Source organism: Cyprinodon tularosa, unplaced genomic scaffold, assembly GCF_016077235.1.
Source record: "Cyprinodon tularosa strain WSP-4 unplaced genomic scaffold, ASM1607723v1 ctg451, whole genome shotgun sequence".
In the NCBI taxonomy this organism is placed as follows: Eukaryota; Metazoa; Chordata; class Actinopteri; order Cyprinodontiformes; family Cyprinodontidae; genus Cyprinodon; species Cyprinodon tularosa.
Genome location: NW_024039176.1, coordinates 374,374 through 399,183, shown reverse-complemented (window position 1 = coordinate 399,183; position 24,810 = coordinate 374,374). Strand labels below are relative to the sequence as shown.

Genomic DNA, 24,810 nt, shown 5'->3' with positions numbered 1-24,810 from the left:
ACCACGTATGCTTGGCTCAGTAGCAATTATCTGGAGTGGAACATTCCTGAACATGCAAGGCTGTTCTTTATGGTAACAACTGCAAAATAGAGAATAGCTAAAACACTTTCACTTGCCTTGTAATAATTAGCCTGCTTATTTGGTTCATGCTAATTTCAGCTGGACTGCAGCTATGCTTATGAGTATACACAATAAAGGTTCTTGCAATTAACAGTGAAAGAAAAAGTCAACCTGATCCGCTAAGAATAGGTTTTGTAACGGGCTTTAAAATGTACTAAAGAATCCGTCAGGCCGACCATCACAAATGGAAAAACAAAAGGACGACACTTTAGGTTCCCTTTTATTCTTAAAATTTTATGTACAAGTGTGACTGATTTCATTTTTAAATGTACATTCAATATAGAAAGTTTATATACGTAATATTACATTGAACATTTCACAAATTGCACTAGTCTTTCACATAAGATTCAAAATCAGAGTCAAAGTCATTCATCATGTCTGCAGAAGCTCATTTCCTGTAGTTACTTTAGTTTTGATGTTTTTACTTAAATAATCTAGTGCTTTTTGCATTCTGGGGAGAGTTGCTTAAAACGTGGGAGACAAGGAAGAATAGAGCACTAAGAGAGAGAAGTATAAGGAAGATCGAAGGAAAAAAAGGCTGCTTATGAGGAGCTGGACAAGCAAAATCAGAAAGGTCCATATTAGTTTGGGGGGTTTTCTTCTGGGGTTGATGACAGAAAGTAATTACATTTTTTGTTTTCTTACTTCTGGTGTCATTTTTTTTCTAGTCCAAGTCAGAATACTGTGATGATTTTGCAAAAGGTGAATAGGTCAAGTGCACAAATGAGGCAAAATATCCCAAGATGAGGTGGAGGTTCTGGGATCTGACGATCAAGTAAAGACTGAAAGGAAACTAATTCCCCAATAATAAGACTTGGTCTTCCTGCATCTTTCTCATGAAGAAAAAAAAAATCTAGAGTAAAAAATATATCCATACAAAAAGTAAACCTTCTTCTGTCTAAGTAGCACAATGAAAAAAAAAAGTTCATTTGTTAAAATAAAGCAAATTGTAAAGTTTTCAGTGTCATCAGGAGGAGGAGAGTGATGCTGCAGGATGTGTGGCGGAGAACTTGGCGATGGTCAGTGATCCCCCCTCCCCTCTTCCCCCGGTCTTCCCTCTCCCATCCCTTCTGATGTTCGGGGGGCTGAACGTCCCCCTCTCTGAGCCGCAGGGCAGTCTGGGAGCCTTAGCCTGACTGTAAGTGGATCCTTCAACCTTGGTCTCCGCTGTCGTTGTCTACAGGGGGTGGGACGCTGGGCAATACTGTCGAACCAGTTCCTGCTGTGAGGTAACCTGCAACTCCTGGACCTGCAAGTCACAAGAACAGGGGGGTTAGACTGTGGAGAAGATATCCAAGATGTCCACATAGAGCTTTTCCTCATACTTTGATCAAAATGGTACCAAGACGTAAATAATAAAAAGTGAGAAACTAACCCACTGATCTCTGGTGGAGCCGGTTAAGGCTGTTTGTCACAGAGAAGCTGTGAAACTTTTTATTTTCGGGAATCACATCATGCAGCTTAAGTGTTGACATCCCTTCAACTTAATTGCATTTAGTAGCATTGAAACCACAAGCAGTATATTTACAGTTATTTTACTGATACAAAGTTTGTGCATTTTTCTCTCTAAAACATCTCAGGCAAACCTGCTGGAGAGCATCTGGAAACCAGAGGGATATTTCATAAAATGCGCTCAGAAAAGTCAGACTTAGACGCCTGATTCTGACTCTACACGTCACCTAAAGGACGCTTTGCTTGCTTCATCGTGACTGAATCAAGACGGATTGAACTAACGAGTGTCGTTGCTCATATAAGCAGACCAGGCAGTGGTTGGCAGTGTTCACTAAGAAAACATGGAGAAGCCTGAATGCTAACCGTACTTCGATGCCATCAGTTCAGAAAATTAAAGGAGAAATTTAAATTTAAATCCTTAAAAATAAGGGAAGGGAATGCCAGATTTCTGAGAAATTAAATGCATAATCAGTCACCTTTTTTATCACATTATTTTCAATGATATTTTCAAATTAAATGGTATTTTCCAATCAGTATCAATTTTGACAACATTTTAAGTTTTAGGCTTAGTTGTTTTGACAGAAATGTTAATAATCTTAGTAAACCCAAATTTAACTGTGACAGTTATTCAAAATGCTAGCTCTATTTGATTACGAAGCAACAAACAGATTCTTCTCTAGAAATCTGGACAAGATTTTTTGCTTTCCACCAGTGGAAGGAAATCATTGAAAAATAAAATCCTGCTAATCTTTTTACTTCTTGGTCATCTGTCATAAAATAAAACGATATGGACAAACAACCAAATAACTCAACGTATCAGATACAGTAATTGTATTTAATTTGTGAGAGGCTTAAAATGAAATAAAATGAAAAACTTTGCTGCAAACAAAATCTTTTTATGCAGGAAACTTCATGAAATGAGGCTACAGTTTATCTAAAAATAACCTAAAAGGACACCATTTCATCTTTTTCTAAATGTTTTTCAGGCTTATTACTTTAACATCAGTCTTATCGATCCCCGAAATGTGCTGTGGATTTTTTCGGGAAGATTTTTTCCTGCATTTATATCAAAATAAATGACAGCGAAAGCAAATGTTACACAAGTCTCAATTTAAACAAAAGAGAATAATGTACAAATCAAAGAAGAAACATTAACAACGGATAAAAATTGAGGGAGCAGCAGTGCATGGGATAGCTGTATTGTTATTGACTAAAGGCCTGAACACACTGGCTGCACACCACTTTTTTAATCCCTGATCCAATTTTTTTTCATGTCACACTGACTGCGTACAGAGAGTTAGACCAGGCAGGATGGGCAGATTTTTTTTACTTCCGTCTCTGTGCCACACAAATTAAAACAATTTCCCCCATTTGACTTGGACAGATTATGAAAAGCTATTAATAAACACCACCGCATTCTTTTAAGCAAAGCCAGTCTTTGCAGCGCCTCAAACGAGATCAGACTGAAAGTATTCATATGCCCATACAGGGTTCCTACAACTTAAGTCAAGTTAAATTCAAGACTTTTTTGTCCCTTGAAATTAAACTTTAAGACCAACTTATCAATAAACACAAGTAAACCTTTTTGCGACAAATTTAACCTGATGCTTACTTTAACATAAACCATTACTTTGTAGCCCAACAGAAATTCGTACAATTTTGAAAAACTTTCCACATAGGAACAAAGCTAAAAACACACTAATGGCAAATAGATTTTAACAGAAAATTTGTTTTGTTTGTTTTGATCCCTACTTAAAGTCCATAATATCTCTGCTTTCTTTGGAGGCGTCCTGCCAAACATTATCCAGAGATTTGGTGCTACTGGTGCTTTTTTTTAACGTCAGAGATGCTGAAGAGGCTTTGCAGAGACAAGGGTGGAACAAAATTGAGAAATAGCTGCTGCTTCTCTGTAACTCGGTTTTGGCGCTTTGTTTTTTTTACTCTTCACGTGTCTGACTCCACAGCTTTGATCCGAACCTGCTGAGCTTGAATGACTTCTTGCTCAAAATGCGCCATTCCTCATATATATTCCCTGGTACTGTTTTTATCCATGCAGGAAACTCTTGGCTAGATAGACAATTTTCATTACATTTACACTTCCCCACGTTGTCCAGATAAAAAGCATCGCCCCAAGGTCTGTCTGCATCATCGTTTTTATTGGTTCTGCTGTCAGGATGGCACTAATAATAGTTACAGATAAGCCGTTCGGGAAATGTCAAAAAAGTATCGTTAATTATATACATTTTTGATATTGATTACAAAATCAAATCCTATTTATGACTTGGTGAAAAATTGAAAGACTGATTTAGACATTTTGATACAATTTTTTCTTTTTTTTATATTGAATAATTCAATGCCTTTTAAGTCTTTTTAAGGATCCGCAGGAACCCTGCTATAGTAAAAAAAAAAAAAATGAGATCTACGTCTAAAGAAAAGAAAAAAGGCAATAAATGCCGTGGGATGGTTCAAATGCCGACTGTGGCAGTGATAGGTGAGTCTCAGAGAGATCTGGAAGTTGATCGACATTTTTCTTTCTTTTATAAAGAGGTGAGAGATATACGCCACACAGAGTTTATTTAGCATTTTCCCCCAAAGAGGATGTGTTTTATTTTGTAACTGCATCTCTGTTCCTGTCAGAGCCATGAAATGGCTGCTGAATTGCTGCGTAGTCCAACTAAAATACACCAGGGGTCTATCTCAGGTGGACCTATACAGCCCCCTTGCGTAAAATCATGTCGGCTGTGATCATCCCCATTGACTTTCAATGAGTGCTAAACGCCACAACCTTGTCCGACATTATCTTCTATTGGATTAGATGCAAAATCAGATTCGGTGTGTTCTAGCCTTCATGTGGATAAAGAAAAAAAAAAGCTAACATTGACCCGAAATATTGACCATTGGCTGGCTAATGCATTTGTCCATGTTTACTAGTTAACCAGCTGATTAAATATGTTCAGCTAAAAGCCAGAAGTCTAAGTTTTAAACTAAAAATATAGGAGACTTAAAGTGAGCGTAACACAGTTATGCCTAGCTTAACTTGGACGGACAGCCTTCATTCACAAGCTGACACTACTTGAATGATTCTTTTCAACACAAACTTTCCGTTTTCAGGTTCGATCACCAGATAACAGAAAACATTTCAGTGAATCAAATTCTACAGCAGTATATACATTTTATGCCACTATGGGATGAAGAGGTGGGAATGGAAAATGACAAAGATGGAGGGAAGAAGGGAAGGATAATTATGAGGGTAAATGCCAGGCGAGAGTCTACCTGCATGAAAGCAAGAAAGAGGAGGGCTGTGAAGGCCCAACTCTGGAGTCTAGAGCCCTCCTCGCAGAGGGCTGCTGGCGGCCAGGAGAGAAGGAGTGGAAACGCCTGAGGAGGAAACGTAGAGGACAAAGAGGAAAAGGAAGCGCAGAGCCAGGAAGTTACAGGAGTTTGGACAGAATAAAGGATTGCTTGGAGGAATCAGCCAAGTGTTTTTTAGGTTTAAGCAAAGCATTAGGTCTTAAAAGCTCAGAGAGGCTTAGATTTTTAGTATTTTGCAAAGGTTTGCTTGTTAACAATGTTAAGAGTTGAGGGAAAAAAAAAAAAAAACAAGGCTTTACCCGTCAGGTAGCCTGCAGTCTGAGTCTCCGAGATGAAAAGATCATGTTTCTGGTCTTTGAAGGCACTCCATACTGAGGACCTCCCAAGAATTTCATTCACCTACGAAGCAGCAAAAAAAGGTTTTTATTTGAAAGCAATAACTGTTATATGATTCCATGAGTTATTAAATGTAATACCTGCTCTCCGTACTGCAGACTGCGAGTCATGGACTTGAGAGCTTTAACTATCTGGGCTTTAGTAGCAGAAGGGTTTTCTAACGTCTCTAAGCCGATGCCTTCCAGCAGCTTCAGGAGGTATGGAACCAGCTCCACTCTCAGAGCCTATGGATCGGTTAGGAGTTTTATTCCAGCCAAAAACAGCGGGCAAGCTAAAGAAACACCCAGAGCTTACCTGAGCTACCAGCTCCGTCTGCTCTTTCTGAAACATCCGGTTGAGAGCTTCGCACGCCAGCCCGGCCATATCTGCTCGAGATTTCATCCCGGCCATCAGCGGGCCAATCGTCTCCAAAGATGCCATGGAGCGTACACACAGCTGCACGCCATGTGGCCAAAACCAGAACAGAAAGTTAGTTTAACACGTACTTCCTGCACTTTTTTATTGATAAGTTTCAGCTCTGCAAATACTGGACAGATATTTGAGGTTGGATCAGCTTTTTTTTTTTTGTCTGAACATCATATTTAAAAACCTCTTGACTAAATGAACAGAAATTTTTGGTTTTTAAGCACATTTTCAGGTTGCAAACCATTTTCTTTTTAACAAATTAGCTGTGAACACTGATGGGATGAGAGATAATGGATGGAATAAAAAAAAAAAAATGGATTGAATGGATTGATGGTTGGATAAAAGGACAGAAGCATGGATTTATGGACACATTTTCAGAAACAAAAGTATATCTAGATGATTGAAAGGTGGATAAAAAGTATGCTGAACAAATAGATGAATAGATCAAATAGTATGAAAGACAATGAGAGCAAATCTCTGGAATATATAAACATTTTATCTAGGGCTGGGCGATAATTCAATAACGATATATATCGATCGATAGACGTGTTGCGCAATAGAAAAAAAGAGAGTCGATAAAAGTTCGATAAATAAAAGCAGTTTTCATGTAGGTTTATGCTAGTCACTACTTCCTCCCAACCAATCGCAATTAGGGATGCATGATATTGGGATTTTGGCCGATATCCGATATGCCGATATTTTAAAACTCATGTAGCCGATAACCGATATCGATACTGATGTTAAAGCTGGACAAAAATAAGTAGTCATTGAAAATAGCAGTTTTGTTCTCCATTTCTGACACTTTGAAAAATAATATACTCAAATTTTCATATGCTGATATCAAATAGATTTTTAAAAACACGGTATCGATCTATTTTACTTTCAAAATCTTGTGAAATTTCATCGTTCTGTTACAAACTGTCGTGATATTTTGCAAATTCTTGTGAGATTTTGTTAGTAAAATAGATCGATACCGCGTCAATATATCAACATATAAAAATATGGCAAAATTTTGTGAATTTTCGGGGGATTTCGTAGCATAACGATGACATATAGCAATATTTCATTAGTAAAAGAGATTGATATGGTGTTTTTAAATGGCAATATATCAGCATTTGAAGATATTGTGATATTTTAATGTATCAATATTTTTTCCCTCGTCTTTAGAAGTTTTTAAGTCTGTAAAAAATAAGCTTTTGAGGAAGAAGAAGAAGTAGTATTTTTATTTTTTTTTTAGACTTTAGAAACTCAGAAGCTGATCAAATATCGGGTTAAATATCGGTGGGGTGGCCGATGTCCGATATTCAGTTTTAAGGCTGATACAGGCCGATACCGATAGGGGGCCAATTATATTGTGCATCCCTAATCGAAATCGCGGACCCAGGCACGCCGTCACCAAGCGCCGCCCTCTCAAATCACAACACAGAGCACATGAAGATGTCGCAGCAAGGAGAGGCGGAGGAAATTGTTCCAAAGAAGGGTTTTTGTAGTTCGCCAGTTTGGCAGTATTTCGGTCATGGCAAGTCGGACAAAAAACAAACCACAGTCATCTGTAAAATGTGTAGGGAACCAGTGAAAACGAAGTCTGATAACACAACCAACTTTTTTTTTTTTTTATCATCTCAGCCGCTTACACCCGCAGGAGTACGAGCTGTGTAGGCCCCGGCGCGGCTCTCCTCCGAATCTTCGGGAATTTCGGGAAAATATTTATATGTATATATTCAGTTCTGGGCAGTTTCCCACGTAGTTCTAACAATTGAGAGAAAAATGCTGAGGGGCCAGCAACTTCAAAGTAATAACTCAGGTTAAAGCAGGAAACTAAGCTGAACCATAACGAGGTGTCAGCAGCACCTCTAGAAGAATAGGGGTGAGAAAAAATACCCCATAGAAATGCTAGGCTAAAGGGTGAGTTGATTTGGGTTTTTGTTCTTGTTGAGTGGAGTTTACATGGTAGCCTAGTCCTACAATCTTTTAATTACCACAAGCTGGTGGTGTACTATTCCCACCCAAATAGGGTATTCTAGTTATTTATTTGTTATATTTATTTTGGTCACTTTTCTGGTCACTTTAGTTTATTCTTTGTCAGTATTTAATAACATAACTCAGGTCTCTTAAGTTATTTTTCTTTAAAACAATTCTGTTATGGTTAAAAAAGTTGGTTAAATAAATATTTAATTGGAAGTCTGTGTTTGTGTTCTTTACTAAAATTAAATCATTTAGCAATATCATTAAAAAGTCCAGGCAGAGCTGCATATAAAATATGGTTTCAAATCTTTTCAATAATTATCGATATCAATCAATATGCATTTTTTTTTATCGATGAGCTTTTTTTCTATATCGCCCAGCCCTAATTTTATCAGATTAGACAACATCTAAAGCTGATAATTCAATTCCACAAACGCCCATAATGTTATGTCTGCTAATCTTTCAGCACTGCTTAAATAACGCGTGTCAGTGTCTAACCTCGTTGTCTGACAGGACGTGGATGAGGCGGATGGAGCTCTTAGGCACAGCGTTGTTTTTGTGGTTTAGTGCTGCCAGGATGCGAGGCAGGTGGCCCAGAGGGGGAACCTGGTCAGCCAGATGGGTCTGGGTGCTGAACAGGCACACAGCTGCCGTGGTAACGGTCTCCAGGCTCTCACCCTGCAGGGGACAACATCTGTCAGAAGGACGATCTAAGGTTTATTTTAGCTTGGTACGCTGTGGTGCTCACGTTGGGGTTGTTCTTCTCCAGCAGCTCACTCAGGGTTTCCAGCAGTGACACCAGAAAATCCCGAGGCTTTCTCAGAACCCAGCCGGGCTGAGCGATGAAGATGCGCAGGAAGACTCCTCCAACCTCAAGCTCGCCCTGTCCAGCTCCATACGCCACAGTGAAGTCATCTGGCAACTGAACACAGACAGAAAAAAATTTATTAATTCACAATGCAGACTCAAACATTCATTCAACAGCACCTTTTACTCACTTTCCAGTTCACGTCAGGATTATCCTTCTGCTGTTTAAAATGCCTGATTAAGAAAAAAAAATAAAAAGATTTAATGTACATTTTTTAACTCATCCTTCAGTTTAAACCACAAACCAAGCCCCCCATCAGACACATACTCCAGCATCATCTCCCGTACTGTGGTGGACACTTTCTCTCTGGAGGTATCGTTCCAGATGAGCTCTGGGTTTTCATGCGTTCCCTCGAATATCTGAACCGCCGCCTCAGCATTGTCTCGCATGGCATCCATGAAAACACCAGGGAGGAAACGCATCAGTGTCAAACGCACCTAAAAGAGAGACAAAAACATATCCAGGGAATTAATCAAAAGAAAATTCTGAGCCTGAACGTTTTCAACAAACACACACACATGACTATATATATATATATATATATATATATATATATATATATATATATAGATATATATATATATATATATGTATATATATATATATAGAAGACGGTAAAAGTGCATCTATATCTATTGTGAATGAGAGGTCGTGTTCGGCGAGGAAAGCAGAAACCCTCATCTTTAACTCGCATACACGGTCAGTTATTGAAGCTGGTACATCAGCTGTTGCCGTAGCTCCCGGCAAACGTGTAGTGTGTGGGCCCGCACAAACAGCAGAGTCTAACTCATGTTTGTGTAGCACCTTTTAGCTGCTGGATGCGTAAATAAGCGTTCCTGGAGCACAGCGTGCAGAAGCAAGCGCCTGGTTCACTTAACTTCCTGCACCAGCTGCTAAATGGCTTGCCATCTCGCCCTGTCTCCTCCAGCCATGCCCAGCGGCATTTATTTTTGAGACCTTTAGCTATGGTTGTGACATCTTCCCCGGAGTTCATGAACTGCATCGTGCCCACTCCATGCAATTCCGTCTCTCTATCGTCCTTCTCTCCAAACACTAAGTTTCATTTATTTATTTTTTGACTTTTTGCACGTCTCTCCATTGAATGAAGCCGTAAACGGTGCAAGGTGACGTTCCGTGTAGAACTTCAGCACTGCACCACAATCTATCTGGCGACCTGAGCAAGAAACGAGAGGAGGTACACACTTTCCTAAGACCTGCCCCCTTCTTCTTCTGATTGGGTAATACTGTTAGTTTCAGAGTACTCTTGTGCCACCATTGGCTGAAAAACGCAAAAGGTATTTCGAATGTCTTTTTTCATTTATTTGCCGTCTATTTATTTTCGAGTAATTTTTTTTTACCCATGGGCTATCGCTACGCGCCAGAAATCCGACTTCGAGCCGGAATACTTTAATCCCTGCATATCGCAGCTCGACTGAGCGAGGATATGAATGTAGGGTAGTTATTACTATGTGCTCAGGCTGACCTTTGGTCCAACCAGCTTGTCTGAGGTCATCTTGGAGAAAAGCTCTGCTGTCTGGGTGCGGACCTGGGGGTGTGTGCAGTTACAGAAGAGATCCAGCAAATAGATCAGAGCACCTGTGTGAGACAAAGATCATCAAAGACACCAGTTAAAATATAATTTTGATGGATATGAGTGTTTTGGATTTGGGTTTTTTTTATTTTATTTTTTTTTAGAGAAATTGATATCTTACTAACCTTTGGCCATAGCTTCTTTGACTATCTTTGTGTTGGAAGTAAGAGCATGGAGGGTTTCCAGCACCATCTGTCTGCCTAAAGTAAGCAGCAACAACAATGTCAGTCCATCACTGAAATGATGAAAAACAAAACCATGACGGGGAGCTGAGTATGATAGCATCTTCTTACTGGAGGGAAGTGAATGCAGCAGCAACAACAGGTTGGACAAAACCAGGGACTCTGCAATGTTGCTCACACATTCCTGGTTTGATGTCACCGTGTTCACAACCTGAACAAAAAAAACCCCCAAAAACAAACAAATGATGACGATGCAAGATGATCGATCGATCGACAGACAGACAGACAGACAGACAGACAGACAGACAGACAGACAGACACAGACAGACAGACGGTTTTTTACAATGTCCAACAGGTATGGAAATTTATAACAGCTGTAAATATCGGTTTTAATAGCAATATTAACATCTGATGTAAACGTTCAAATCGGCGCATCTCTAATTGAAATGTAAGCATTAACAGGAATTAGAGCTATGCATTATTACCTCCAAAACGAGCTGTTGTACTCTGCCAGCGCCATGAACCCGCAACAAAGAGAAGAGCAGCTTGAAATGGCCGATGCACTCCGACTCCGACCCTGAAAGGACAGAGAGGCGCTTTAGGACAGAGTGAGAGAATCCACTGACCTGGCATTCATCTGATATCTCACCAGGGTTGTTCTTGATGACGTTGCGGAGCGCCTCTAACGCCATCTCAGCAAAGCGGAGCCTCTCAACATGCTGCTGGGACTCAACCTTGTTGCTCTGACTCATGGCCAGCAGCGTGTGGAGGTACTGAGCCTGAGAGCCGACATAGTCCAGAAGGCTGGCAGCAAACACTTTGGGGTACTAAACACAAAGGGAGGTTAGGCGCATTTCTCAGTTATCAAATGCGGCTTGGCTCGGCTACAATGCTCACCTCTAGTGGGAAAGTGGGTTGCTCGTTGTAAACCCGCACAAAGATCTCCCCGACGATCAGTTCTTTGTTGTGATCACTGAACAAGAAATCTGCACCAAAGCTTTTATCGTGTTCTCCCTGCGAAGGAACCACAGAGGTGTGGTCAATCACTGCACTTTACACCTCATCAAGTCACCAATCAGGAGGCTTCATTCTTACTCGCTTGATGTTTCCCTCCTGTTGACCCTCCAGGAACTCCAGCAGCTCGGCTCGAGTCCCGTTGTTCCAGATCAGGTAGGGATTCTCTGAGTTACTATTTAGCAGCTTCAGGACCTAAAAACCAAAACCAGCCGCTTATTTTTAGTTTTGAAAATTGATCACATTTAAAATACCTTCTAAGGCTTTTAAACTGACCTCAGCTGGAGACCCTGTTCCCAGCTTCCTTGAGATGTACGGTGTGAGCATCGAAGCTAAACTCTTCCGGATGGTGGGGTTTTCCGGAGGGGTGCCTTCCACACCGTTGGTCTGTGCAATGGGATTGCTGGCATCGGGGGTGTTTGGTGTCTGAGTGTAGCCCCCCAGCCGGCTGAGGGCCACCAAGCTGAGTTTGGCCAAGCTGTTAGCCACCTCCTGCTGGTTGGTGTCCTGGTTAGCCTGCACGCCACTCTCCTCCAGAGTGTAGTCATAGTTGAACAGATAGACCAGAAGATGCCAAAGCACACCAGCGTGATACAAATGGGTTTGTAGGAAGTAATCAACAGCGAAGGAGCTAACGCACTGGACTGCTAGGGCAGCTGTCTTTGGGAGGCACTGAAAGGAGAAGAGGGGCGCAGCAGAAGATTAGGCACATGTTAGCGGTCATCTTCACTCAGGTATGATGTTTTAATGAGCAGTTTACAAACACAAATCAGCACAATAAAACCTCAAACATATCACAGCACAATGACTGTAAAAGTAAATGTTTCCATGGTGAAAACAGATTATTTAAATACAATAGATTGATAGGGATAGGGATTTATTCAAACATTATGTCAAACTTTAGAAAATGTGTTAAATTGTAAAAAGTGATACATTTATAGGCAAAAATAGTTAGTTTATAGTTATAAAGTTGTAATGAGGCACTTATTCTGTGTTAACTTATCATAAAAAAAAGTATTTTGTCAAATGTGATAGAACTATCTAAATTAAGATGCTTCAACACTAAATAAAAAATATTATCATGTGATTGCTTATATATATATAATATGATATATACATATATATATTTCTATCCCTCCATAGAGTTAACATGCAGCAGGACAACAACAACCATGCAGGATGTGCACCTTTCCATAGAACAGAATATGACAGAGGTCCCGGATGATGTTCGGCAGCTCGATGATCTTCTCCCTACATTCCTCGAACTGGGCTGCCACACTGTAGCATTTGCAGATGTGCCCGCACACCTGGAAAACCGGAGATAAAGAAAACACCTCAAAACAGGCAAACATCTGACAAAAACATATGAGCATCAGGGCTCCTACACAGTTTTATGTGTGATTTCTACACTTGGAAAGACGGCAATATTAAACCAGAGTTCAAAGATATCAACTTAAACAGTTGAAATCCAGAGTTTTTTACACTTTCACTGAAAATGAATACAAACTACAATGAAAAATAGCATGGATTCATAGAAGACATGCTTACAGTAGTGAGACTATGAGGGGGGGATACTGAATGGGATGGATGATGATGATCATGATGAAGAAGATACAGTAGATGATTTATAGCCAGGCTTTTAGCTAGCAATACGTACCTTACAAGAAAGAAAAATTAATTGTACGGCCTAATTTCCCCTGGAAACTTTCCTCAAATTAAAAAAAATTCACAAGCAGCAGACGCTGGAGTTGGAAAATTTGATTTTTTTCTGCTCGACAAAACACATCTACCAATCAGAGGAGCCGATCTGGGAGCTGGCAGGGAGACTGACAGAGTCCTGCTGACACAGATCGCAATGATCACTCCTCTGAAGCAGTTTATTAACGCCTAGATTAACTTGAAATGTCGAAACCTGCCGGCAAAATATGTTTGCTTTTACTAATGAGGTGTGTACCACATACTGGAAATACACTAACATCTACTTCCAGACGCCAAAAACAGCAGAGGGAAAACTGGGCCTGAGGCAGCTGCTGCTGGGGATTCCGTATGACAGCGCACCACCAGTATGTGGCGTCTGAGCGCCTTCAACAGCGAAATATTATTTAAAGGCAGTATCGTAATCTTGATGAACTGACTGCACAGACGATGTTTTGAAATGGACTTTCTCACATAAAATACATTAAAAATACTTTTTACCCTCTTATCATAGGAAAAATAGCAAAGCTGCTCTGCCATTTAACACAGGAGCAGCAGATGCATCAAATGCAGCTGAACACACTTTACTGGACATGTCAAAGATGCTCTTTAGGCAGGTCTGACCTTAATGTGTACAAGCATAAAATGAAGCAGCAGACGTTTTTTTGCTGCTCAAATCGTGTTAGGTGTGAATGCAGCATTACACTTTCTGATGAAACCTAATATTGTGCCTAAAAATGACCTCATGTCTACAAAAGTAGTGTTGTAACAAAGACAAAAAATTAGCTGCATTCCACCTGAAAATACAGAAAATAGCTTTTCAGAGTATAAATTTTAAAATTTTCCAGGGGAGGATACCTGGACCGCAGTACGCCACGCAAAGCCTAAAGATGTGATACACCAAGGTGTTCACCCTATGAATTATTCCTAACTAAAAGCCTGTTTATAGCTAAAAGAGTCTTAGATAAAGAAAATTGATTAACGTTTGATTAAATAAATAATATCAATCAACCTAAAATAAATAGATAGTTAATAATAATGGATGGTCAATCAATGGAAGCTACATTAGAATGAATGGTGTTACCTGAACAGCCATGTCATCAGGTTTACTGGATGCTGTTAAGACGGCGACACACCGAGACAGAGCCTCCAGCAATATCTAAACAAAGAGTTGATTGTATTACTTTCATTAATCGCCAGGAAGATGTAAACATTTTAATTAAAGATGAGACATGTTGGGGTTTGTTAAAGGATGGATACCTCGATCCCGTTCTCCCGCCGGAGCTCCTCGGCGTTAAGAGCCGAGCAGTTCACCGTGTGGAAGGCCAGTTCGGCGGCAGCAGGAAGCAGAGGCGACGTCTTAGAGAAAAGCTGGTCGTCGTCAGTTTCCATTTTGATGGTTTTGATGAGCATGGGATAACCAGCATACTTGTACGGTTCTAGTTCTGCAGGGGGAAGCAGAGCAGTAGCATTAGCAGAAGAAACTACGATACTTCAGAGGTTGACTATTAAATCCATGTTCAAACCTTGCTGATGCCGATTGAATAGGATGCTCTGAGCTTTGAGGATGAGGATGATATTTTCTGGGTCGGGACCGTCCACAATACGGGCCGACTTGGTGCAAAGGAACTCGTACGCTTTGTTAACTTTCTCAAACATATCCTGGAAGATGGAGGCAAGCAAGAATTATTTTAATTCTAAACAAACCATCATCAGGATAATGAGGATATTACTCACCCTTCCTTCTGGGTTTTTGTCAGGATGGTACTTCTGTGCCAGTCTGAAGTAGGCCTTCCTGATTTTACTCTCCTCATGCCTGAAAGCACAAAGGCTTCATCAGTTACATGGTTACCTACATTACCTACAGATGAAAATTGGAAAAATGTTGAATTCATTTATACGAAGAACCATATAGTCAAAAACCCCTGAAAGGGAATCCAAAACAACCAAGATTTAAGAAATTGTTTCATCAAAATACTGGGCGAGATTAGAAAAGAATTATCATACAAGACAAAAACGTAAAAAAGCTAGGAAAGGTTGTTAATTTACAAAATAATGCACAGGTCTAGAATATCCATAGAATATCAAGAATGAAGACAAATGTGAAACAAAGAGCCTTCATAATATATTTAGTGTGATTTATATCCGTAGAAATCCAGGTCTTTTTTAGAGCAGACATCTGGAATGTGAGGGTTGTAGAGTAACAACTGCAATATTTTTTAAAGAAGATAAAATGCTGTTATGTGTTATCTTTCTTCATATAAAGAAGCCTTAAGGCCTAATAACTGAGGAGTTATTCTTGATTTATTTATTTCTACATTCTAAACTGGCAATCACTTAGGTTACGAACCGCCCTGAAGTAATGAGGCTCTATCCACCCTGACAGAGTCTGAGCTACTTTGCAGAGAAGAGCTGGCAAACTTTCAGTCTCTAGATGTGCTAAGCTGACATCATCCAAAACTCTTACAGCCATTTTTTAAATAAATGACTCAATGAGGCTGAATACAAATCTACAGAACATGTTTTAGATTTGGATTTATACAAGGTTTTAAAAGGAAAAATTTCATGATTGCAATCTTTCACCAGGTCATGTTCTTGGCATCAAAAAATCCCCATAAACTACATTGAAGACTGTGTTTGTAAGATGGAAACATTTAAAAAATGTCCTGAATATAAATTTAGATAAACCAAAGTTCATCTGTAACCATTTAAAAAAACAAAACCAGGACATTTCCTCCACTTACTGGCCCTGTCCTTTGGGGAGGTTCAGCACATCATAGGCGTCATCCACAGACATGGAAGGAGGCTTCTTCTCCACCTCCTTCTTCCAGGCTTCAAGAGTGTCTTTCAAAAGCTTCACCTACACCAGCAGCCACAGCAGTCAGCAATAATACTTTTAGAAACAGGATCCTTAAACCAACAAGTAAAAGAACACTCACAGCATCTCGAATAGGCCAGTTGGGGAAGCGAATGGTGTCACACAGATGCCTGAGGTAGTAAATGTTGCAGAAGAGCTCATTGTCCAGCTGAGGGAAGCTGACGGCAGGAATGGGGCAGTACTGGTAGAGAGCCCGTGTGTTGCTCTGCAGTCTGGGGCTGAAATCAGCTATATGGGCTGCTATCTTCTCAATCATCATGCGCCTGAAAAAAACAAACCGATGTATCAAATTCACATCAGCTGATGAAACTGAATTAAGAATAAGAAAGATCCTGTCTCACCTCATCTCGCTGCTCCAAATGGCCTCAGGTGTGTCGAACTCCCCGAGGAAGATCTCAGAGAAGCGCTCAGCCTCGTAGTTCTCCAGATAACACACCATGGCTTCTGGCAAAACTGGCCCCAGAACGCTGCGCTGTACAATGTCCTGACCCTTAGACTGCACAAACACCAAAAAGATCAATGTTTATTCATCTATTTTCATCCGGTTTGTTTTATTCAAGATAAAGACGCTTAAATCACCTCCTCTGATTTGAAAGCTTGCTTAAGGTGAGTGTACTTCAGGAACCTAAAGAGAAAAAAAACGAATATTTGACAAACTTTACTTCATGTACCCTTCACACCAAAGGATTTAAAACATTTCAATTAAAATATAGCATCTATTATTTGATTCAGAGGCAAGAATCTCTTGCAAAGAGACTCAATCCAATAGGATAAACATTAAAATGCAACGTTTGATTCCTTGGAATATAACAACGTATAAAGAATGCATTGAAAATATTTCATAACGTTAAAACTGTGTCAAAAGTTAATGTGATGATAAAAAGAATGGATTGATGCCACCTTTGGGAAATCTAAATATTTATCCATACTCTATAAGCCCTCTATATTCAGAGCTGTTATAGACTTTTTAAACAAACATAAAACAATGTACAAAATTTTAATAGTTTCTTTGCAAGAACACCACTTATACAGACACTTTCATTTTTAAACTACAAGTATTCATACAGGCTAAAAAAAGAAAAAATACTGCTGTATGGCTCTAAAAGTAACCGTTGTGAAGTATTATTACCTTGCTACAGGAAGCACGTTGGAGCCTGTGTACATCATGATAAAGAAGAACACCCCTGTTAAATAGAGGCGCTGCAGATTAGGGTTGTCCTGCATCACCAGATACAAAAGATTGGCAACTTTTTCCACCAGAATGGGGTCGAAGGTCAGCAGCAACTGAAAGAGATGAGGACAGACATGAGAAACGGTCAAATAAAACTCTGCTGGGGTGTGATCTATCTGCAAGAGCTGAACTTTAGACTTACCTGTACAATGTGTGGGAGACAGGCGTTGTCGCTAATCATCCTCTTGATTTTAGGTAAAGGTCGGATGATGGCGTTATCTTGGTCTCTGCATACAAAACCAAATGCATTGCCAGAGTTATATATTATATATTTTTTTTTCTCCAAACTAGAAATCCAAGAAGCTTAAGAAAAAAAAAAACAGAAAAGAAGAAGTCTGTACCTGCTGGGATAGTACGAGCACATGGTTATGAGCATGTTGAGAATCAATGTAGCCAGGTCCGACTCGTTCATCACTGGCTGCCCTGTGGCCAGGATGCACCACTTCAGCTGAGGGATGGCCTGTAGGGGGCGCCAACCATCCATCCCTTGAGCCCAGCAGCGCGTCTTTGCTGTCAGGACACCCGTATTCCAAAACTCTTGCATCTGAAGAAGACATGCAGATGAGACGCCATGAATTAGAAACCTGAATGAGGAAAGAACTGTTGGAAAGGAGCAACAGCAGCTTACCTCTTCAAAACTAAAAGGTCCTCTTCTTTCTTTGTCTGCATTACCAAAGTACCACTCTTTCTCCCCCTCCCTCTTCATGTCTGGAGATGCTTCAATAACATTACTCTGTGGGAATATAGAAGAAATGTCTTTAAATGATAAATCTTAGGTTTTATAGATGAGGCTCCCAATAAGTCAGGGGATGTTAATGGTATCAAGTACTAATAATAATAATAAAACTTTATTGATCTCACATTTGAGTAATGTACCTCTTTGTTGTGTCTGCCACTAACAGTAACAGACACAAAGCAATCCTAATAAAGAGGCTAATTAAAAATAGCTATCTGATGATTATTAGAATATCTGCAAGGATGATTAAGCAAAAAAATGTTGAACTGAACAACACTTTGACCAAAGCAGATATAAAGCTGCCACTAAAATCAAAATCACAGGTTTTACATTTAGTTTACTGCAGCATTTTCTTTGTTTCCTGTATTTTTGTTCACATGAGTACTTGGTTTTAACTGGGTTTTATATTAAAGAATATTATCAAAATTCGAAAAAATAAAATAAATGTATATATATGAGTAATATAACAATCTAACTTGTTTATAATCCTGACAGGTTTTTTACCTGAAGAGGAACAGTAGCTCGGCTGGTGTGCAGATGGGCCAATGTGAGAAAGTCCACTAAGATACGAACTCCATTTGAATCCATCACGTCTTTCACATTTTTCTATACAAAAAAAAGGAAAAGAATGAAAAAATGTAAGATAAGACTGTTGTGTAAATTTGTTTTATGCCTTGCTCTTCCAGATTACCTTATTTAGAATGAGTTTGTTGAGAAAAAAGATCAGTCTGTCTCTCTCCAGCTTGTCTGTACACTAAGAGAAAAAAAAACAATTTCAAGATCCACTGATGCTACACAAAAATAATATCGGTACTGCTAGGCTGCACATACCCGGTCCAACATGCCAACGATGTATTTTGTGTCAGTGAAAGGACCAATCTCCTCGTAGCACTTGCCATACACAATTGCAAGTGCCTGCAGGCAGAGGCACTTCATCATAACTTTGGGTGTGAGCAGAAAGCGATGGTAAAGCTCATTGAAAAACTCGTATCTAGCAAAAAGGAAGCATAAATGTGGATCATGGTTCAAGGAGCTGCTGTTAAACAAGAATGTGGACGGCAAAGATAATAGTGGTCGTACGATCTCTTGATGGCACTCGATTCTTCGTTTTCATCCTCTTCCAGAAGCAGACGCAAATAATAATCCCCTATTTTTATCTCATCTGAAAGGCACTCATATTTCACCTGCAAAAGAAAAAGAAGTAGTATCAAGACACAGCAACACTTCACACTGCATGTGTGTTTTGAACTAGACCTGTAAAGATTTTCCATCACATGGTAATTTCTAGAGATTCCTAGGCAAAAAACTAAAATGAAGTGCATTGCTGGTAGTCAGGCCAGACCTCAAATTCCTGGTGATTCCAGGAAATGACCGTGGCGTTGCCGAGCTCGCGGTCCACACCGAACGCACGCATCTCCCCCTCCAGAGCGTCCCGTAGCTCCTCCCTAGTTTTAAGGTTCCAGATGAGGTTGGAGCGTGCATGGTCGAGCTGGAATCTTTAGAAATTGGTAGAAAATATTGGGGTAACTTAATTCATGCATTAGCAAATCTACTAATGAATAATTTAAAACAAAAAAACCTTAGGAAAGCATGGACAAATGCAGTTCCCCCACAGAATATATATGCCTGCTGTAAAAATCTGAGAAAAGCAGGACATACCACACACACATCAAGTTTGGGTTATTAGTAATAAAAATGAGCTACCTGTAGTAAAAAAGCTCCCAGTTTGCTTCAATCTTAATTCTCTGTCTTCTCTTTCTCAGGATGACAGGCTTTTGGTTTGGATTCTGAAAACAAAAAAAATAAAACGTAAAGCTTGTTTTAGGTTCTAGTAATAAACCACTGTGTGCAGCAATAGATCTCCCACTTTTTTAAACAAAAACTGAAGATGGTATGACAAGTTTTAGAAAAAGAGAACAAAAATTGAACATTTTAGGGTCAATTTGCCCGTTCTCTGATATATAACTATGTTATGCCGTCTATTTAAGTGTTTTCCTGTAAAAAAAATATTTTTTATTTAATCAACCTGCTGTTGCTGCACACTGCTATTTACTTGGCCAAAACATCGCTACACTTAAAAGTTCTCAGCTGTTGGGTTAGATTATGAATGGTAAACGAAAATCTATTAACATTGATGGAGTTTAAACTTCAAACTGTATGTTTGTTAGGCAGCTGTACGCCGATTACCTGAGCAGATAGCCCCACTAACTAACCAGTTAATATAACTTGTTAGATAACCCAGTCTTAGTCTTTGAATATATTTATGACACATGGGATTTTATCATATGCAGTATGAATACTAATATATGATCAACAGCCATAACTATTGTTTTTTTCTTTATTTTTTTCAGTTCATGTATAAAATGCCAGTTTTACTATTTAACCAGTGAGAAAGTAAAAACAAAAAATGGATTTTGTTTTCTCATTCCTGCCTTTGGGTGATAGAACAGTCCTTCAGCTGCTTCTTTATTCAGGGGTTGCTGCTTAAAGCCATTAATATCTGCATGCAGACTTTCAGCTTTTATGCCATTGACTTTCTTTTCTGAACCAGGAATCGACCCTGGGATGTCCTACAGACAAGTTCAGGACTTTAAGCACTACACCACAGTATTTTCTGAGCCTAAAGGTGTTAATAATGAACATTATTTCTTTAATTTCATTTCAGCAATTAAAGAAATTGTCAAAAATTTTATTATTTTTAATATATATGCAAATTGATCACTTTACAGAATATGAAAAAATTTACTCGGCAACATAAAAACAGCGAAATTTGAATTTCTAAAAAGATTTAACTAGAAAGTAATAGACCCACACTAAGGGATAAAAAAAGAATAATACTTAATGAATATAGATAAAACCTAATTGGAAAATCTGATATTAAATTTAAAAAGTAATAATATTAACAACAATTTTGAAGAATGCAAACATATATACTACAAAAATCTGGGGACTGAAGTATGTTTCATAGATCAATGTTTATCACTTTAGCTGCAGTCAAAATATTGGAAAGCAATTAGACTTGAAAGAGATAAAAAGTGGTTTCTTTATCCAGCGTTATAAAATGTACACAAGAGACGAGAAGATGACAGACATTATAATGATTGGTTTCTCTGCGCTGATTGTTGTAATTCATGCATCTGAAATGCCATGTGGCAGACGGCTGCTTTTTGCATTTCAAACATTTGGATAATAGATGCCCAGAGGACTGCTTTAGCATTGTTTTAGTTAGATTTGAATTGGAAAAGTTGACATTTTCTTTAAGAACCCAGAGGGGAAAATGTTAGAATATTTTGGATAAATTAATTAGGATTTTCACTCCTCTTTCAAAATTATATAGAACCATTATTCTTTCCTAACCTTATTGAAGCTCTGCCTTGATCTTCTGATATTGGAAAAAAAAAAAAAAAAAAACACTAGAAACTTGCTGTTTAAGAATATGTAAAGAGATCCTACAGCCCCTTGTTGAAGCTACAATGTTTCAAATAAATATACATAATTTGTTTTTATGTCTTAATCACGCTTTGGTTTTAGTTTTGTTTAAATACAATTTTTTATTAATGTTAAACCAAAAGTATAACTCATTTTGTGTAAACTGACTGTGGTTTCATCCTTCTCAATAAAAAAAGGGATTACAAAAATAATAGATGCCCAAAAAAACCAACAAACAAAAGTTGCAAAGGGGTGAAGTGATGAGCACTTGAATGAGAATGATAGTTAGGTAAGATAAAATGAAAGCAAAACAAATGAGGGGGAAACAAACTCAAAACATGTACCGTATTTTCACGACTATAAGGCGCACATAAACGTCTTTTTTTCCCCTCAAAATGTGCGGTGCGCCCTATGGTGCGGTGCGCCCTATGTGTGTTGTAACTGCGACTTTTGAGACCACCTCATTGAGGAGATGATAAAAGAGTGGCTGAATGTAAGGAGACCAGGTGTTTTTTTTTCCACTCATCACCATCGCTGTTAATCTGACTCCATGCGTGCCCATCTCACAGCTGATGTGAAAAACATGGTGAAACAAATTAATGCTGTGCTCGCTGTGAACCTGACGCAGCAGGTGCAGCAGAAGCAGCGAGTTTACATGCAAAGTCAACGGTTGACGAGCGTATAGACGCAGCGCGTTTTGAGCGAGTCGGGAGCGCACCGCCAACGCGCTGCTGCTGCTCGAGATGGAAAAAATTGAAGTTTTGCTGCTGGAAGCGCCGCATCATTGAATCAGAGAAGCTGATCTGGGAGCTGACAGCGAGACAGACACATCGCTCTGATGACATATGATTTTAAAGCAAATGAAAGGGCTGGATGGATGAGGAGATGATGAAAGAGTGGCTGAGGGAGGTGTAGGCTATGTGAGGAGACCAGGTGTTTTTTTTCCACGCATCACCGTCGCTTTTAATATGTGACTCCATGCTTGCCCATCTCACAGCTGATGTGAAAAACATGGTGAAAAAAAATAAACGCTGTGCTCGCCGTTATCTCGGGGGTCTGACAAAGGAACTTCAACCGCTCGACATCGGTGTGAAGCGGCCGTTCAAAGTAAGGCTGCGAGCGGCGTGGGAGCGATGGATGACAGACGGAGACCACAGTTTCAGGATAATGGGAAGGCAGCGCCGGGCCAGTTACGCCACCGTTTGCGGATGGATTGTAGATGCTTGGACTAATGTGTCTGCTGGCTCTGTTGTTCAAGCTTTCGCAAAAGCCGGCATTATTTCTGAGGAGCTGCGCTGCACGGAAAGTGACTCTGACAGCGAAGAAGGGGAAACTGGCATGTCTGATTTAGCGCAGCTGTTTAATTCAGAAACAGAGGATGATGACTTTGATGGGTTTGATTAATACTTTGTAATAAGCACAAACATACTCAGTTTTGCTCCCGCTCTATTTTTCTACCTGAAAACTTAATTCAACAGCAGCCTCTGGGCCGGGTCTCCTCCTCTTCAGCGCGGTGGCTGGCAGGTGTTTTTTCATCTAAATAATCTAAATCTTGCAGCTATATTTGCTGTGATCAGTGGGAATAAAGTAGTTTTAATATGTTTTTAAGTGAGAAAGTCCACCTGAAAACTTCATAATTGCAGTCAGTTCATCCAGATTATCTATTTCTGTCAGAGGCGCTCAGACCCCCACATACCAGCGGTGCACCGACAGCAGAAATCCTTTCATCAGCAGCCTCCAGGTTCACCGGCGGCTGCTGGCAGGTGTTTTTCATCTAAATAATTTAAACTGCAGGCACCAGGATACCGGTAATAAAAGCGAACAAATTCCGTCGGCAGGTTTCAGGATTTTAAGTTAATTTAAGAGTGATCACAGCGCACTGTCATCTGCGATGTGTCTGTCTCACGGCCAGCACCCAGGTTTGATTAATACTTTGTAATAAATACATGAATAAAGCACAGTCATACTCAGTTTTGCCCCCGCTGTATTTTTAAATACGCAGTAGAGGTATTTAAAGGTAGTAGAGGACATGTACCTGTATATAAAAAACGCGCCCTATAGTCCGGTGCGCCTTATGTGTGTGTTAAATACAGAAATGGGACGCATAACTGAGAGTGCGCCTTTTAGTACGGTGCGCCTTATGGTCGTGAAAATACGGTAAGAATGTGCGTCATTAAAAAGGGGGAGAAAAGCCATAAAACATGAAAAAATATAATTTACCTGGGTGGTAAATGTACAGTAATTATATACATTAAGTAATTCTAGATGCATGTACTACATTTAGTGTTTCTTTAAAAAGACATAATTTAAGATGGTCAAGTTTTGAAGAAACTACAACTTTCTGTAGTTTTCAACATCAAAACAACATTCATCAGTCTGAAGAGACTGATGTTTGTAAAGGAAACATTGAACTTTGTTCACATTTTTAAAAAATATGTGCATAAAAAATTATCCAACCCCTTAAGTAAAGTGTCTTCTATTATGAACCCAAAACAAAAAGACACTGAAAACTCTACAATTCAGACATTTAATTAAATTATTTTAAATAAGTCATTTTGCAACATTCAACTAAATTATTTCAGCCCTAATAGAAAAACATCCTACATATTTGGAAGCATTTAATACTTTCTGTTTGTTCATGATAGCCCATTAACTCCTCTAACACAGCTTATTGTGCCTCTAAATGCTAAAAGCAGAAAGAAATAAAAAATATTTTTGGTTCACTGCTTCCCCAGTTTTTTTTTATATAGACCAAAAGTCTTTTCCAAACCATATTAAAGGAAAAACATTAAACAAAACTGATGAAGCTCCAGGAATGAAAAAGTTCTGCAGGGGAGATTCACAGGCTTCTCTGTGCCTGACCTGTTCAGACAGAAGCACTGTCCTCTTACAGACTGGATGATTTCTATACTTTTCATTTATGCCCCAACAATCCAGAGTTTTTGCAAGTTACAACCAACATATTCAGTCAGTGTTAACAGAAGTACAACACCGTCTGCTTTACGGTATTTATTTTCTTCTAGTTCGTTTCCTTTGTTTGGATACTAACTGGTGACTGGCAGAACAAAAAGGAAGAAAAGGACCAAAATGTGACAAGAAAGATGGAAAGTATTTTGTTTAGGAAAAAGAGACGAAAAGGGACACATGAAATCCATTGGTTAGTCCTACTTACCAAGTTGTTTCTGTCCTGCTGCATTGTTTGACAGCACAGAAACCAGACGTGACAAGGGGGAGGGAGGGATAGAGACAGAGAGGTTATTGTTCTTCAGATCAAACAGATCAATCACAACAAGGGTCATAGGTCACTACTTGGTGAATATTAAACAGATTGATGTGCTAGATTTTTAATATTCAGAAGGTGGAGAATTTTTTTATCATGACAAAACACACTTAAAAATTGAAGATATGGATGCATGCAATTGAGGAACACTGAAAAAAGCAAGTAGATTCAAACTTTTTGTGCTGAATTACAATTGGGAGCAAAAGAAAATTCAGGCAGGAGCGAGAAGTCAGATTGTTGGGGAAAAAAAATTTGA

At 39.2% G+C, this 24,810-nt stretch overlaps 1 protein-coding gene across 6 annotated transcripts in view; it reads right to left on the bottom strand.

The window, feature by feature from the left end:
* Positions 1 to 322: 322 nt before the first annotated feature.
* Positions 323 to 24,810, bottom strand: part of LOC119793402 (dnaJ homolog subfamily C member 13-like) — a 50,575-nt gene continuing 26,087 nt past the window's right edge. For 2 of the 6 annotated variants that reach the window (XM_038300580.1, XM_038300583.1), the window contains 36 exons: positions 24,447 to 24,464; positions 19,550 to 19,632; positions 19,188 to 19,341; positions 18,926 to 19,029; positions 18,677 to 18,836; positions 18,537 to 18,599; positions 18,350 to 18,451; positions 17,738 to 17,842; positions 17,451 to 17,653; positions 17,252 to 17,336; positions 17,008 to 17,162; positions 16,458 to 16,503; positions 16,220 to 16,374; positions 15,940 to 16,141; positions 15,745 to 15,860; positions 14,738 to 14,816; positions 14,527 to 14,662; positions 14,261 to 14,445; positions 14,085 to 14,159; positions 12,493 to 12,612; positions 11,582 to 11,977; positions 11,387 to 11,500; positions 11,189 to 11,305; positions 10,941 to 11,118; positions 10,777 to 10,868; positions 10,403 to 10,502; positions 10,235 to 10,309; positions 10,002 to 10,114; positions 8,786 to 8,955; positions 8,649 to 8,691; positions 8,399 to 8,572; positions 8,149 to 8,328; positions 5,575 to 5,715; positions 5,361 to 5,504; positions 5,184 to 5,283; positions 1,272 to 1,369 (listed from right to left, as the gene is read on the bottom strand). In XM_038300580.1, coding sequence (XP_038156508.1) covers positions 1,272 to 1,369; positions 5,184 to 5,283; positions 5,361 to 5,504; positions 5,575 to 5,715; positions 8,149 to 8,328; positions 8,399 to 8,572; positions 8,649 to 8,691; positions 8,786 to 8,955; positions 10,002 to 10,114; positions 10,235 to 10,309; positions 10,403 to 10,502; positions 10,777 to 10,868; positions 10,941 to 11,118; positions 11,189 to 11,305; positions 11,387 to 11,500; positions 11,582 to 11,977; positions 12,493 to 12,612; positions 14,085 to 14,159; positions 14,261 to 14,445; positions 14,527 to 14,662; positions 14,738 to 14,816; positions 15,745 to 15,860; positions 15,940 to 16,141; positions 16,220 to 16,374; positions 16,458 to 16,503; positions 17,008 to 17,162; positions 17,252 to 17,336; positions 17,451 to 17,653; positions 17,738 to 17,842; positions 18,350 to 18,451; positions 18,537 to 18,599; positions 18,677 to 18,836; positions 18,926 to 19,029; positions 19,188 to 19,341; positions 19,550 to 19,632; positions 24,447 to 24,464 — 4,581 coding nt within the window. Of the gene's footprint in view, positions 1,370 to 4,845; positions 4,951 to 5,183; positions 5,284 to 5,360; positions 5,505 to 5,574; positions 5,716 to 8,148; positions 8,329 to 8,398; positions 8,573 to 8,648; positions 8,692 to 8,785; positions 8,956 to 10,001; positions 10,115 to 10,234; positions 10,310 to 10,402; positions 10,503 to 10,776; positions 10,869 to 10,940; positions 11,119 to 11,188; positions 11,306 to 11,386; positions 11,501 to 11,581; positions 11,978 to 12,492; positions 12,613 to 14,084; positions 14,160 to 14,260; positions 14,446 to 14,526; positions 14,663 to 14,737; positions 14,817 to 15,744; positions 15,861 to 15,939; positions 16,142 to 16,219; positions 16,375 to 16,457; positions 16,504 to 17,007; positions 17,163 to 17,251; positions 17,337 to 17,450; positions 17,654 to 17,737; positions 17,843 to 18,349; positions 18,452 to 18,536; positions 18,600 to 18,676; positions 18,837 to 18,925; positions 19,030 to 19,187; positions 19,342 to 19,549; positions 19,633 to 24,446; positions 24,465 to 24,810 lie in introns of all 6 variants that reach the window. The other 4 variants (XM_038300582.1, XM_038300585.1, XM_038300584.1 and 1 more) reach the window with 3 other exon arrangements.